Source organism: Buteo buteo, chromosome Z, assembly GCF_964188355.1.
Source record: "Buteo buteo chromosome Z, bButBut1.hap1.1, whole genome shotgun sequence".
Taxonomy (NCBI): domain Eukaryota; kingdom Metazoa; phylum Chordata; class Aves; order Accipitriformes; family Accipitridae; genus Buteo; species Buteo buteo.
The window spans coordinates 20,007,959-20,022,757 of record NC_134204.1 but is presented as its reverse complement, the minus strand read 5'-3'; the positions used below and the strand labels follow the sequence as shown (position 1 = coordinate 20,022,757).

General features: G+C 41.9%; 1 protein-coding gene across 7 annotated transcripts in view; it reads left to right on the top strand.

Moving 5' to 3' along the window:
* SLC38A9 (solute carrier family 38 member 9) overlaps positions 1-14,799 on the top strand; it is a 53,774-nt gene that overhangs the window by 25,188 nt on the left and 13,787 nt on the right. For 6 of the 7 annotated variants that reach the window (XM_075021253.1, XM_075021251.1, XM_075021254.1 and 3 more), the window contains 3 exons: positions 647-844; positions 4,232-4,339; positions 10,115-10,221. In XM_075021253.1, the coding sequence (XP_074877354.1) occupies positions 647-844; positions 4,232-4,339; positions 10,115-10,221 (413 nt within the window). Of the gene's footprint in view, positions 1-646; positions 845-4,231; positions 4,340-10,114; positions 10,222-13,004; positions 13,198-14,799 lie in introns of all 7 variants that reach the window. The other variant, XR_012649090.1, reaches the window with a different exon arrangement.

Below are 14,799 nucleotides of genomic sequence, written 5' to 3'. Positions count from 1 at the left end.
GTGCATAAATTGCTTCCGTTTTGTTGTCTAGCAGTGTTGTACTTGCACCTGGCACGGCACCAAGATGACAGGATGTTTTGGTTCAGTGCATGAGTTTTAGACCTGCCAATTGTTGTAGTAGCTTTCTTGTCATCCTTAGTTTGTGTGTTCCCAGAGTAATGTACAGTAATACAGGCTCTTCTGTACACAGGTGCGCTTGCATCTTGGTTCATATGATCTTACTGAAGTGTGCAGGGACAGATTACAAAGCTAAATATGCAGCCAGATGCAGAGGTGTGTTCCTATGACTTGATTCCAGCAGATGCATGTAGGCACTGAACACACCTAGTTACAGGTATGTGATCTTGAAGGCTGATCCTATGCCCTAGCTCAGGTGTCAGACAAATAGCATCTTTGTTGTGCTCGGCTGAAAAAAACATAGCACTTGTCAGCTTAGAGTGCAGGGTGCCTAGCAATGAAACCTTAGCACTGAACTCCTGATAAAAAAACAAATAGAAGTTAGGAACTGAATTGTCAAACATTGCTTTTGAGTGGTCTTATTCCCCATAGGTAGAACACTCCAGAAATTATGGGATCTTGGCTGTGAAGATTCTATGCAAGTGAAACCATTTTCACCTGGGGATATTTTTCTTTTCCTTTCTTCCAGTCATTTGTCCAAGTGCTGCTAGCAGTCACCCACCACAGAACAAGAGTGTGATCTTCTCTTCTGGCAACAATACTGGTTTTGAACTCTTCGAGGAGTGGTGGAACAAATCACAAACAGTACCATTTTACTTGATTGCTGTTCTTCTACCCCTGCTAAATCTGAAGTCTCCATCCTTCTTTGCAAAGTTTAATGTCCTAGGTAGGTAACAGATACTTTCATAGCATTGGTTCATTGTGGCTAAAATGTGTAGAAGACAGTGAAAGCTACTCCAATGAGTAGAATCATAGAATACAATCATTCAGGTTGGGAAAGACCTTTAAGATCATTGAGTCCAACCATTAACATAACACTGCCAAGTCCACCACTAAACCATGTCCCTAAGTGCTACATCTACACATCTTTGAAATATGTCCAGGGATGGTGACTCCACCACTTCCCTGGGCAGCCTGTTCCAATACCTGAAAACCCTTTCAGTAAAGAAATTTTTCCTAATATCCAATCCAAACCTCCCCTGGCGCAACTTGACGCCATTTCCTCTCATTCTATCACTAGTTACTTGGTAGAAGAGACCAGTACCCACCTCACTACAATCTCCCTTCAGGTAGTTGTAGAGAGCAATAAGGTCTCCCCTCAGCCTCCTTTCCTCCAGACTAAATAACCCCAGTTCCCTCAGCTGTTCCTCATAAGACTTGTGCTCTAGACCCTTCAACAACTTGGCTGCCCTTCTCTGAACATGCTCCACCACCTCCATGTCTTTTCCGTAGTGAGGGGCCCAAAACTGAACACAGTACTCGAGGTGTGCCCTCACCAGTGCCCAGTACAGGGGAACGATCACCTCCCTGCTCCTGCTGGCCACACTGTTTCTGATGCAGGCCAGGATGCCGTTGGCCACCTGGACACACTGGTGGCTCATATTCATCTGGCTGTCAACCAACACCTCCAGGTCCTTTTCCACCAGGCAGCTCTCCAGCCACTCTTCCCCAAGCCTGTAGCGCTGCATGGGGTTGTTGTGACCCAAGTGCAGGACCCGGCACTTGGCCTTGTTGAAAGTCCTTATTAACTGCAAGACTGAAGCAAAGCAGAGTAGAAAGCCTGTGGGTGATTAACAAACCAAGCAGTGAATCACTCTGAGGCACAGTATCGGCTGCCAGCAAACTAGTTGTTGAAGGGTCTAGAGCACAAGTCTTATGAGCAGCAGCTGAGGGAACTGGGGCTGTTTAGTCTGGAGAAAAGGAGGCTGAGGGGAGACCTTATTGCTCTCTACAACTACCTGAAGGGAGATTGTAGTGAGGTGGGTACTGGTCTCTTCTACCAAGTAACTAGTGATAGAATGAGAGGAAATGGCGTCAAGTTGTGCCAGGGGAGGTTTGGATTGGATATTAGGAAAAATTTCTTTACTGAAAGGGTTTTCAGGTATTGGAACAGGCTGCCCAGGGAAGCGGTGGAGTCACCATCCCTGGATGTATTCAAAAAGCATGTAGACAGCACACTTCAGAACATGGTTTAGTGGGCATGGATGATGGTTGGACTCAATGATCTTGAAGGTCTTTTCCAACCTAAATGATTCTATGATTCTATGTTTTTTTTCTTTTGCTCACTTGATAATCCTGTAAAACAAGTTCTATATATTTACAACAGATTTTCCAGACTGTGGTACACATACTACTATGCAGCATTTGATGTTTACTTCCTTGGCACAAACAGTCAGGCATACCCTTCCTCATCTGGTAAACATTCAACACAGGCAATTACTTCCAAAGATTAATTACTTCTGACCTGAAGTCATTTGCTGCCAATCAGTTGACTAATTAATCACAACATCAATCAGCATAACCTGCTGCTGTGCTTTGCCCCAGCTCCCAATACCCTGGCCTGTTGTGCCCTACAAGGTCGAAAATTGCGACTCTTCCTTGCTTCCATGTGTTGAGGTAGAAGACTGAGGCAGGTGGGATTGGTAAAGTGGATAAAGCAGATGGATGATGGGTAGGGTTGGTCACAGTTTATGAAGTAGGAGAGGTCTGAGGGCATAGTATTGAAGCCCATGATGAAGAGAAAAGGAAAGGGGTGGGGGATCACAGAATAGGTTGAAAGATGATGGAGATGTATTGTAAAGGAGGTAGAGGACAGGTAATTGAGGGTCTAGTTTGTCCTATGTTCCAGTATGACACTTAATTAGAGCTTGGATCTGCTGTTGCTGGAACCACTAAATGAAAATGCAACACAGGAACTTGGGTAAGTGATAGTGCCTCTGTGTAAAAAGTAAGGTTTTTACATAGACTAGGTGTAACATTAAGAATAAGAAAATATTTGATCAAGTGAGGTCTAGCCATAACTGTAGCTTTTTTTTAAAAGCAGCACATTATCATGGGCAACTATTCTTTTATTTGAGAACCTGAATATTAAAATATGAATTTCTCATAACTTCAGTAGACTATTGTGTAATTCAGAAGCTGTTCAAAGTTGCCTTAGTGTTTGTAAACCTTGACATTTATAGGACCAGAAAAAATGGAAGGCAATTTTTGAGATGCTGAAATGAATCTTAATAGAGCACTTTTACTTATCTTTACACCTACAGAAACCTAAATCATTAGGAAACTGTAGAATATTTTAGCCATTAAGCTGATCCTCAAGTACAGAACCTTTTATCTTCCTAATTCCTTGACTATGCTCTGTGTAATCAAATGATAATTTCTTTAGTTTATTTTTTAACCTTGGAGATATTCCTAGAAAGAAATTATGTCTTATCTGAACCTGTATTCTAAACTGTAAAAATGCTGTTTCTTTGTTTTTACTTACCTATAGCCTGTTCTCTGGTGACTAGCAGTACTGTTGGCTGGGATGTTGCATTGCAATAGCCTTAATTACTGTTGTATAGTTTCCTTCAATTTTTAGGTACTTATTATTCTGTCCTTACCTCTTCTGAATGGCAGGAGCCAAGATCATATGCTTTCCATCCCACAGGCAGACACAGCAAGGCATTTATACCTATCTGTGATCTTACCTGTAGGCCTCTAGCTGTGCAGAGTATTGCTGGATGCCTCTGAACCAATGAGATGGAATGCAAATCTAGTGTTATGATCAAGGTTATCCATGGTTATGATAAAGACATGATAAAGTGTGAAGTTCACAATTGCAGTAAACATTCATATCTCATTGGGCCATTTGGTTCAAAAAGTCAGTGACAGAATAGATGTTGTAATGGCTGCAGTACTGTGGCCAACTTTGTCTCATGTTAGATTAAAATCCTGGCAGCTGAAGCTGGAACCAATGAGTTACTGCCTAGAGCTCTCCCTACCTGCCCAGCACCAGGGATTTCAGGGTACTTCTTCCACTGTCACTACTGCAGCATCTGGAGAACATTAAACACGCTGAAAGCTTCCGTTGGGTGCAAGTGCATTATTCTTTTTCTCTGACCTATGAAAGAAATAAAGAAAAAGAAAATTTAGATTAGCCTGTATTTTTAAGAATGAATACCAACCCTACGTGTTTGGGCTACTGGTAACTAGCTGGATGGAGCCAGAATAAAACAGATCACAAATACTTTCTACTGCGTCATGATGTTTGTTTGGCTCTTGTCTTTTCTAGGTACGGTTTCAGTTGTCTACTTAGTTTTTCTGGTTACTGTTAAGGCTGCTCGTCTGGGAATCCACTTAGAATACAACTGGTTTACAGAGAATGATTTTTTTGTACCAGGTAAGATAGTTAAAATGTAGTAATGAAGCATGTATATGATGGGTTTAAGATTTTTTTAAAGCAATTCATGAACGACTTTCTCATTTACCTTTTGACACCACCGTGACAGAAGTGAGGAAATGCTGTCTGATGTTGCATGTGGAGGCTCAGGAACGATCCTTTGTGACAAAGTGACAATCCCTTTCCCAGTGATGTTCCTTAATTAGGAGGCAGTATCAGCACTGTGGAGAAGAGGAGTGCCTGTCAGAGGTATCTCCAACATACATTACGTCTCGGGGAGCTTGCCATAGTCCTTTTTCACCTGTATTACATAAGTTCTAGCTGCACCATTTTCAGATCATGCCTATTTCAGTAGCAGTTACAAATGTCAAACTGTAGACAGATTGACTGGTTAAGGTGCTGTAAGTTCTCCCCACACTGTCTTGCTTAAATGAAATAGCTCATTTACCATAATGTATGAGCATAATTTTCCTGTACTTCCCAGTCTGTCTCAGGTTTTAGTCCATAATCTTCACAGAATCATAAAATGGTTTGGGTTGGAAGGGACCTTAAAGATCATCTAGTTCCACCCCCCTGCCATGGGCAGGGACACCTTCCACTAGACCAGGTTGCTCAAAGTCCCATCTAACCTGGCCTTGAACACTTCAGGGATGGGGCATCCACAAATTCTCTGAGCAACCTGTTCCAGTGTCCCAGCACCCTCACAGTAAAGAATTTTTTCCTTACATCTAATCTAAATCTACCCTCTTTCAGTTTAAAACTGTTACTCCTTGTCCTATCACTACACTCCCTGTTAAAGAGTCCCTTCCCATCTTTCTGGTAGGCCCCCTTTAAGTACTGGAAGGTTGCTATAAGGTCTCCCTGGAGCCTTCTCTTCTCTAGGTTAAAAAAGCTCAACTCCCTCAACCTGTCCTTATAAGGACGTGTTTGGGCAGGTCCATGTCTTTCTTATGTTGGGGGCCTCAGGACTGAATGCAGTACTCCAGGTGGGGTCTCATGAGAGCGGAGTAGAGGGGCAGAATCACCTCCCTCGACCTGCTGATTACACTTGTTATGATGCAGCCCAGAATGCATTGGCTTTCTGGGCTGTGAGCACACACTGCTGGCTCATAGTCAGTTTTTCATCCACTAATACCCCCAAGTCTTTCTCCTCAGGGCTGCCCTCAATCCACTCATTGTCCAGCCTGTATTTGTGCTTGGGATTGCCCTGATCCATGTGCAGGACCTTGCACTTGGCCCGGTTGAACTTCAAGAGGTTCATACGGGCCCACCTCTCAAGCCTGTCAAGGTCCCTCTGGATGGCATCATGCTGGTCCCTTCCAGTGTGTTGACCGCACCACACAGCTTGGTGTCGTCAGCAACTTGCTGAGGTGCACTCAGTCTTACTGTCCATGTCAATGACACAGATGTTAAACAGCGCTGGTCCCAATACTGACCCCTGAGGAACACCACTCGTCACTGGTCTCCACTCAGATATTGAACTGTTGACTGCAACTCTTTGTGTGCAACCACCTAGCCAATTCCTTGCCCACCAACTGGTTCATCCTTCAAATCCATGTCTCTCCAATTTAGAGACAAGGATGTTATGCAGGATAGTGTCAAATGCTTTACACGAGTCCAGGTAGATTACATCTGTTGCTCTTCCCTTATCCACCAGTGCTGTAACCACCCCGTCATAGAAGGCCACCAAATTTGTCGGGCACAGTTTTTCCTTAGTGAAGCTATCTTGGCTGTCACCAATCACCTTCTTACTTTCCATGTGCCCTAGCATAGTTTCTAGGGGGATCTGCTCCCTGATGTTGCCAGGCACAGAGGTGAGACTGACTGGCCTGTAGTTCCCCGGCTCTTCCTTTTTCCCCTTTTTAAAAATGGGGGTTAAGTTTCCCCTTTTCCAATCAGTAGGAACTTCCGCAGACTGCCACAACTTCTCAAATATGATGGATAGTGGCTTAGCCACTTCATCTGCCAGTTCCCTCAGGACCTGCAGATGTATCTCATTAGGTCCCGTGGACTTGTGTACCTTTGGGTTCCTTAGATGGTCTTGAACATATCTTCTGTGGTGGTTGGTTCTTCATTCTCCTAGTCCCTTCCTTTGCCTTCTGTGACTTGGGCAGTGTGGCGGGAGCACTTGCTGGTGAAGACTGAGACAAAAAAGTTGTTGAGTACCTCAGCCTTCTCCATATCCCGGGTAATGAGGTCTCCTCTTTCCTCCCAGAGAGGGCCCACATTTTCCCTAGTCTTCCTTTTATCACTGACATACCTATAGAAGCTTTTCTTGTTGCCCTTGACATCCCTGGCCAGATTTAATTCTATCAGGGCTTTGGTTTTCCTAACCTGATCCCTGGCTGCTCGGACAATTTGTCTGTATTCCTCCTAGGCTACCTGCCCTTGCTTCCACCTTCTGTAGTCTTCCTTTTTGTGTTTGAGTTTGTCCAGAAGCTCCTTGTTCATCCATGCAGGCCTCCTGTTTTTTTTGCCTGACTTCCTCTTTGTTGGGATGCATCACTGGTGAGCTTGGACGAGGTGACCCTTGAATATTAACCAGCGTTCTTGGGCCTCTCTTTCCTCCAGGGCCTTGGTACTCTACCAAGCAGATCCCTGAAGAGGCCAGTGTGGTCTCCTGAAGTCCAGGACAGTGAGCTTGCTGTGAGCCCTCCTCACTGCCCTAAGGATCTTGAACTCCACCATTTCATGGTCACTGCAGTCAAGGCTGCCCCTGGGCTTCACATTGTCCACAAGCCCCTCCTTTTCGGTGATCTTAGCTTTTCTCTTTAAACACCCATTAGCTCTACAGTATGTTTCTTTTCTTTCTTGAACGTTGTTTTTGTGGCTGTTTGTTCTTTCCCAATTACTGTTACAAATTACTGGGTGAGATGTCACAGTCATAAACAGTGGTATTGCATGAACAGATAGTCTAAAGAGATCGGTTTCTTGTTTTAGGAGGCTTGGAATGAGAGATCTGGGGTTATGTCTTAGCTGTTTTTTCCCCATCCTTTACAACGGGCAAATGCATGACCACTTAGGTCCGAGGAGCTGTGTCCTGTACTATTGAATTGTATAACTCCTTCTGTTCTTAGAAATGAGTATTTTGTCCTTCTTTAAAAGTTACTTCTTTACTTAAGGCAGAATTCAAAGATATGCACCTTTTTAGGTTTCTTTTGTGGGTATGTGCATTTTTAGTTTCCAGTCACAATAAGGACTGTACTACCAGTTTTACACATGGATTGCGAACTATTGTTAGGTCCAATAATGTAGAATTGGAGAACAAAACAAGGATAACTTAAAACATTAGGATGGGTTTTAAATTACTGCAGCAAGATAAGAGATCAAAAGAAGAAACACTAGAGTTGTTCTGTGTTTCTAATAGAATCTGATCTATTTTGTGGAATCATGGTAAGCACACTGTGGCAACAACAGTAACAACTCGGTGAGCAAACTATAGATAGTAGTTAATTGAGTAAAGTTACCGATACAAAATTCAACTGATTTAGGTGCGTTCACATCATAGTCAGTGGTCTTGCAGCTACTTATTCTTTGTTGTCTTCTACCACTCCCTTTGGGTTAATTCTGCTCTCTAAATGAACTGAAATGGATCTGGCACAATAATAAGCAGAATAAACAGCTTAGCTAGTGTATTCCATGTACATTTGGCAAAGCAGCCTGCTCAAAATTCTCCACCTCCCAGCCCCTAGCTATAATCAAATCCGTTTGTTCATTTTTCTGTAACTGCTGAAGGTCATTCCTTCCTCATCTCATCCACGCATTCAGAATGCTATTTCAAGATCTGAATGACAAGAAACAAGTGAAAGGCTATGTAAAACAGTTTCTTCAATGTCCTTTCTGGCTGAGTCGTCAAAGCCAGGCAACTGTTGCTGAGTATGACTGTGTGCAAGACCAAAGCAGATGCTCTGAGGATGAACTGGATTATCATCATGATTCCCTAAGAATCCTCCTGACTACATAAGCATACAGCATAAGCACAAACTTACAGATGGCTGTAGGTAGTTCTGAAATGGAACTATCTATGCTATCTATTTTCCTCCATCACTGCATTTACTTTTAGACAGAATTTTTGGACTAACAAACTACTTTTGTCTCCAGTGTAAAAATTTGGATTTCAAAGCACTGGATAATTAGCATCAGCATTAATGACCTAATTTATTTTGCATGGTATTATTCTTAAAGCTGTCTGTAAGAAGATATGGTACTCAAGCATGTGCTGCTCAGTCAGTAGATAGACGACAGTGTTTGGTCTTGCTCCATTGAAAGCATGGAAACTTGGTCTTCACCTGAACTGTCTCTGCAGACAGTCTTCAAATGCTCACATGGCCTCATATCTACAGGCTCATTCCTGAGAGTGCAGGAGAAAATTTGCCCAAACTATGGTTCACTAACATACCCATATAAACTGGAAACCAGCCTAAGTCTTAAAAATCAGGTTTTAATTATCTTCAAGTTCAAGTCCAAGATCTGTTAAGTAGTCCTAGTGTAAAATGAGTTACAGCACGACACGTGTGCCATGGGTCACTACGAAGTGGAGCACCCAGTAGTTTGATTATTTTGGCAATGCAACTAGTACTGCTAGGAGATAGGCAAAGCATGTAGCTAATGCGTATAAATCCAGCTACTACTGATTGTTGTAGTGATGGGGGAAATGCAGTGTTGAAAGAGATTCTGAATCTGTCAGTTCGATTTTTATTACTGAGATTAAAGTAGTGCATGGAAAACAAGCCCAAAAGTCGCTTGCACTCTCAATTCTATCAGTAGCACATCATGCTAATTAGGTATTGAAGATATAGCGAATCCAGCCCTAGGGAAGGCATATTCTCTCAACCTGGATGAGCCCTTCATTAATTGCCTGGGGTGTGTTTACCTTGCTGACTTCACAGCACTTTAGAGAAATCTGGTTTAAGTATGTTTGCGTAGAGCTCTCTGTGGTTTGATCTGTAAGGGTTTGTGAGCCTCTGATGAGTGTTTGGCTATATTGCTGGATGTTTTCCAGAAGCTGAGCTAGCTCAGGGATTTCTAATTGCTGTTAAGACTCTAAAGAGTACATATATCATTATATAATGCCAACAAAGATGGTGCTTTAATGATGTTACACATTGATGAATTCCGAAACCAGTTGTAGCACTTCCAGAAACACAAGCTTGTGAACATAATCCTTCAAGTATTAAAAGAAGCAGAGCAATGCTATTCCCATGGAGACAAAAAAAAAAAATATTTTTTTCATAGATACTGTAAGGTGTGTGATAAGACAGGAAGTTGCTCTGCCTTTCTTTATGCCCTGGTTTGTAGGCAGAACCTCTTCAACAGCTACAGATGTCATTTTTCCTCTGGTAGCCTGACTTCATAACAACAAAAGATGGTCACAGAGCAAATGATTCCTTCCCCTCCATCTCCCTGTTCAGGGACCAATAGATATACAGCCTCACAGCAATCAATTCCTGCCTCAAAAATGTTTTTCAGTTAAACTGTTGAGAACCAGAAAAGCTTGTATGTGTAAATCCTAGATTAACATAATAATATTTGATGGTTGGGGTCTCTCAAGAAACTTTGCTGGAGAGTGGGTTATATAGCAACCACTGTCTTCACACATTTTGTACTTCCTCATTAAATATCTTTATTGGCTATGGTCAGAGGTAAGATAGATTGTCCCATTTCAATATGGAGGTTCATGTTTCTGCCAACAGACCCACAGCACTGTATGTGCTTGCATTTTGGCATTGTTTGTTTCAAAGAAGTAAGTTATTAACACTTTTTTTCTTCCCTTAGAGTTTAGAATTCTGTTCCCTCAGCTCACAGGGGTTCTGACACTTGCCTTCTTCATCCACAACTGTGTCATCACACTTCTTCAGAATAACAGGAATCAAGAAAACAATGTAAGTGATTTCAAAAGACCTTGCTGATTCATATCTAGATTGCCAGGTGACACTATTTTTTTCCTGTCTGTTTCTCTTGATATTGATCCAGGGACTGTAATAGCTTCAGAAAATGTAACTTTTTCTTGTGATCTGGTAAGAGCAGTTATACGTACTTCTCACTGGCTACCAACAGAGGAACAGATGCATTACAGATTTATTCAAATGAAAGCCGTGAGGAGCATCCCAGACTTATTTGTGGTCAGACTGGTATTAAATGGCCAAATTACACAAAAGAGACAGAAGGCTTGACAATGTTGTAAGACTCTAGAAAAATTGACTAATCTTGGAATGAAAAATGCTGGAGAATATTGGGCACAGGACTGATTTTAGCAGAATCCTGAACAATAATTTGGGGGTCTAGGTAATATCTTTTCTCAGAGTTGCTTCAGTAGTTTTGTGTCACAATCCAAGTCAAGGTTCATAGGGAAACCTGAGCCCATTTAGGACATCCTCAGAGTTGAAGCCTGGATTGGGAACCTTTGTGATATGGAGCCTTTGGACTGGTCCTTTGCCCTTGAAAAAATTACGCACTGCTCATGCAGATGGAACAGCATTCTTTCTTAATATCTTCCCATTATAAAATACAAAATGGAGTAAGTATGATACAGAGTTAGAGTCCTAGAGTACATTTTTACTGTAATTATTTTTATTATCTAATTTTTCCCTTCCTACTTTCCAAGATTCTTGTCCAGCTTCATTAAAATCTTAGCTGTAAAGGTAACTGCAATAACATACAAAGATTTTTATATATTAGCTGTATGAAAAGCTGGTACAGAATCACAGAATGGTTGAGGTTGAAAGGGACCTCTGGATGTCATCTTGTCCAACTCTTCTGCTCAAGCAAGGCCACCTAGAGCCAGTTGCCTACACAACACATCAGATAAAATATATCTGATTTGATTATTCAGAGCTGAAGTACAGATTATGTGCTAATGCAGTGAGATGACCTTTTGCTTTAGTAATTTGCGTAGTTACTTTCCTGTCCCTGTGAACTAAGGCCAGCTTGTGAGTGACCACCTCTGTAAAGGAGTCATGAATTCTCCTCCAGGAAAGCTTCTTGGGGTTTATGAGCATTTCTGAAAATAGTTTAACAACTAAAGAGGGGGTTAGTGAAGCTCTGGATAAAGAAAACTAAGTAAGTTTCTTCTCAGTTTTCTTAAGAAAATCTTACAATGTGGAAAAGGGCACTATTTCTTTTCCTCTTTAGCTATGGCTTTCAAATTCTAAAGGCATAGTCACTCCAGCAATGAGCTCTGTATGCAGAAGAGGCCTAATGCCTCCATGCTATCTTCAGGACTTTTCCTGTGGCTTTTCCCCCTCCATTTACATCAGAGCAAGCAATCAGCTGCAAAGAGCAGCACCTGGAATCTTCTCCAGCTTGCTTTTCCTATGTTAAGAAGGAAGAAATTGCTGCCTGCATTTGAATCAGCTTTTCTGAATGCCCTCCCTGGAGCTTAAGTTGAATTTCCAAGTCAGCCCTAGCACGGATCCCAAGCCCTCGACAAGACTCACAAGACTCTGGCATTCCAGAAGAGTGTTTAGATTGCATGGAAAGAGCACCTTTAAGTATGGCAGGAGAGGTTTGTAATGGGAAACCGAATCTGTGCATAGTTCCTCCAGGAGTTTTATTTGGCTAGAGATTTCCTTCCCTGTTTGTAGCTGTACAGGAGCCTTTCACCTCGGACTCAAACTGCTTTGCAAATGTTAATGAAGCACTGATGCTCTTTAAGAGCTAACTATTTTGTCATTATTTCACTAAGCTGCTGGACTAAGTGGGAGGTTTGCATATGTATAGGGATCTCAACTTCTGTCAAAAGTCATGGTGTTGAGGGTATTTACATTAACAAGATGCTTTCTTATATCAGTATCTCATGAGGAGTCCATTGGAGACTCCACTGTTTTATGGATCGACCTGTTAACATGTCACTTCCATCAGAGTTCTGTGAAAAGGCACAGAATTTGGCAAACTGAAAAAGTACTGTTTTAGTTTTGAACAAAACTTGCTGAAACTAGTGGTCATAAGAACATCTCTTCAGGGAGGTGGAAAAAAGTAAGAGAAACAATAACAATAACTTTTATGGAGTAAGAAATCCAAAACAACAGCAGCTTCCATTCCGATCAGAGACATGTATCACTGCCCAAAGCTAAAACACGCATAAGGGGAGGATTCCTCTGGCTGCTATTCCAGTACAGTGGTGTGGGTGTGAGACGAGCAGTGCACTGGAGTAAGCCAAACGTCAGCACCACAGCCTGGAGAAGCCGTGTGAGCAGAGTTCTGAGTCTGCAGTTCAAAGTTGAGTTCCCTGTTACCATCTCCCACTGCTGTCCCCTTCTATTTATCTGCGTAAGTTTTTGTGCACTGCACAATCAGCTGGTTTGGAAACTGATTGCATAGAAAACTAACCCAGCCACAAAAAGGTGATTTGTTGGGGGTTTTGTTTCGGGGTTTTTTTCTGATTCATGTCTGTGATCTGGTTCCCTGAGCAACTGTACAGATGCTGCACAAGCCCAGAGCGTGATCTACAGGCACGTAGGCAGCTAGTGCTGTCTCCTGACAATTGTTTGTGGACCTACCTGGGGGAAAGACTGGGAGTGGGGAGATATTTTTTGTCCAGGTGTTAACTGCAGAAGGTATGGAGCTGTGGATTGTTCTTATTTCTGCGATATTGAAACATTGTTTATTCCCTGTAAACAGAGTGAGCTTCCATTGTTGCTGCCCTATCATTGGTTTCTCTTTCCAGCCAAAATTATGTACAGCATTATGCATTTTGGTGAAGTACTTTTTTTGTCATCCTGTTAAATGTTATCACTTGCCCTTGGTGCTTGAACAAGTGAAGTCTGTTTTTATGATACGGATCAGAGTCCTGTTGAGGTATTACAGAGACAGCATCTCTCATGTGAGAAGTGACCAATCTGAAACTGGATGATCAAAAGGTACTTCTTCTAATGTGGTAATAATTACTAAGCACTGATACAGGCTTCTCCATCCAAGAAGCAACTCTACAAACTAACTTTCACTGTGGTACTGAGCTAAAAATGAACTATTTTCTGCATGGCGTGCAACAGGGGAAACAAGACCTGAAAGTTGCCTGTTCTTTTCACCGTCACATAGGAAATACCTGTAGGGCCAGAGAGCCTTCACTGTGCTGCATCCAGTCCTGTGCTGCAGGTCCAGCCTGCACCTCAGTACTAGTCTATATGTGTGATACAATGTCTTGTACTTTCAGAGTTTTCTTTGTTAACTCCACCCAATTTATCAGACTCATCCTTTTGTTAGGAGTCTGATTTCTGCCTTCATTCTGCTGCTTCTGCCAGCCTCAGTCACCCAATTTTCTGTTCTTCCACAGGCACTTGTAACACTTTGTTCTGTGCATGTGACCAGAAAAGCTCCTGGTCAGCAGTTGACTGCAGCTAACGTACATTCTCCAAGTTCCACCTCAAAATCTGCCTATTAGTTCAGGTGTACTTGACAAAGGCTTGGCAGGTGGCAAGCTGTGATCCTTACAGACTGTGACCTGCCTGTTAACTTTGATACTTCCCTTTCCACTCTGACTGCCAAATACCTCCTCCTTTCAACCTTTTTTTCTACATTTGAATCTTAGATTATAAAGTCTAGGTGCGAGAACTGCTGTATCCTTTATGCTTAGGCAGCTTCCACCACAGTCATGTCCATTCTGAATGTAAATGTCTTAGTATAAAATTTAAAATAGACAAATGCGATTATTGCTCTGTTACTTAAAATTAATCCTTTTATCTCTCTCCATGTGTCCTTTGGTTTTATCTGGAATTATGCTGTCTAAACAGTATTTATAGTCAAGGTCTTTACAGAGTGAACCCGGGTCTCCTGAAGAGTAATGAACAGTAATCAAAAGATGTTCCTGTTACATATAAAAACACACACTCTTGTACAAAGCTAATCATATTATATACAGAAGCAGATGTTTGCAAGGGAGCTGAGAGATGTTTGAGAAAAAAGAAATTCAGGTTTTCAAGTTGTTTTTATTTCCTTTCTTGTTGCTTATGGAAATCAAAACCTGGGTATTCTTTGTATGGTGACAGCACCTGAAGACAAGGGTCTATTGTGTTACATGCTATAAAAATACACTATCAAAATTATCTCAGCACTTAGTTTCAGTGCAGATTAAAGCATACACCCTTAATAACTGTAGGAACATGAACTGGTTAGTATATTCAGAGGTAATAGTACACCAGCTATCTACCCTTAATCAAGTGTAGTCCAAAGGAAGCAGTGGGAATTTAATTTCAGATTGCTTGCCCTCACAACTGCAAGTACTTGTCACAGGAAAAATTGTTTTACAGTTGGTTGTAGAGCTTACATGTAGGCTGAGTACAAATAACAACTGCGAGTTACTATGCTCTCTTTATGCATGAGGAATACACCTAAAATACCAAATTTAAAGTAAGTGAAAACAGGTTTTGTCAGATGATGTGCTTTAAGGTCTTGGGTGCATTTTAAAAAATGACCAAGTCCTGTCTTCTAGAGATGAGAGTCTGTGACTCTGCAAAACCATCTTA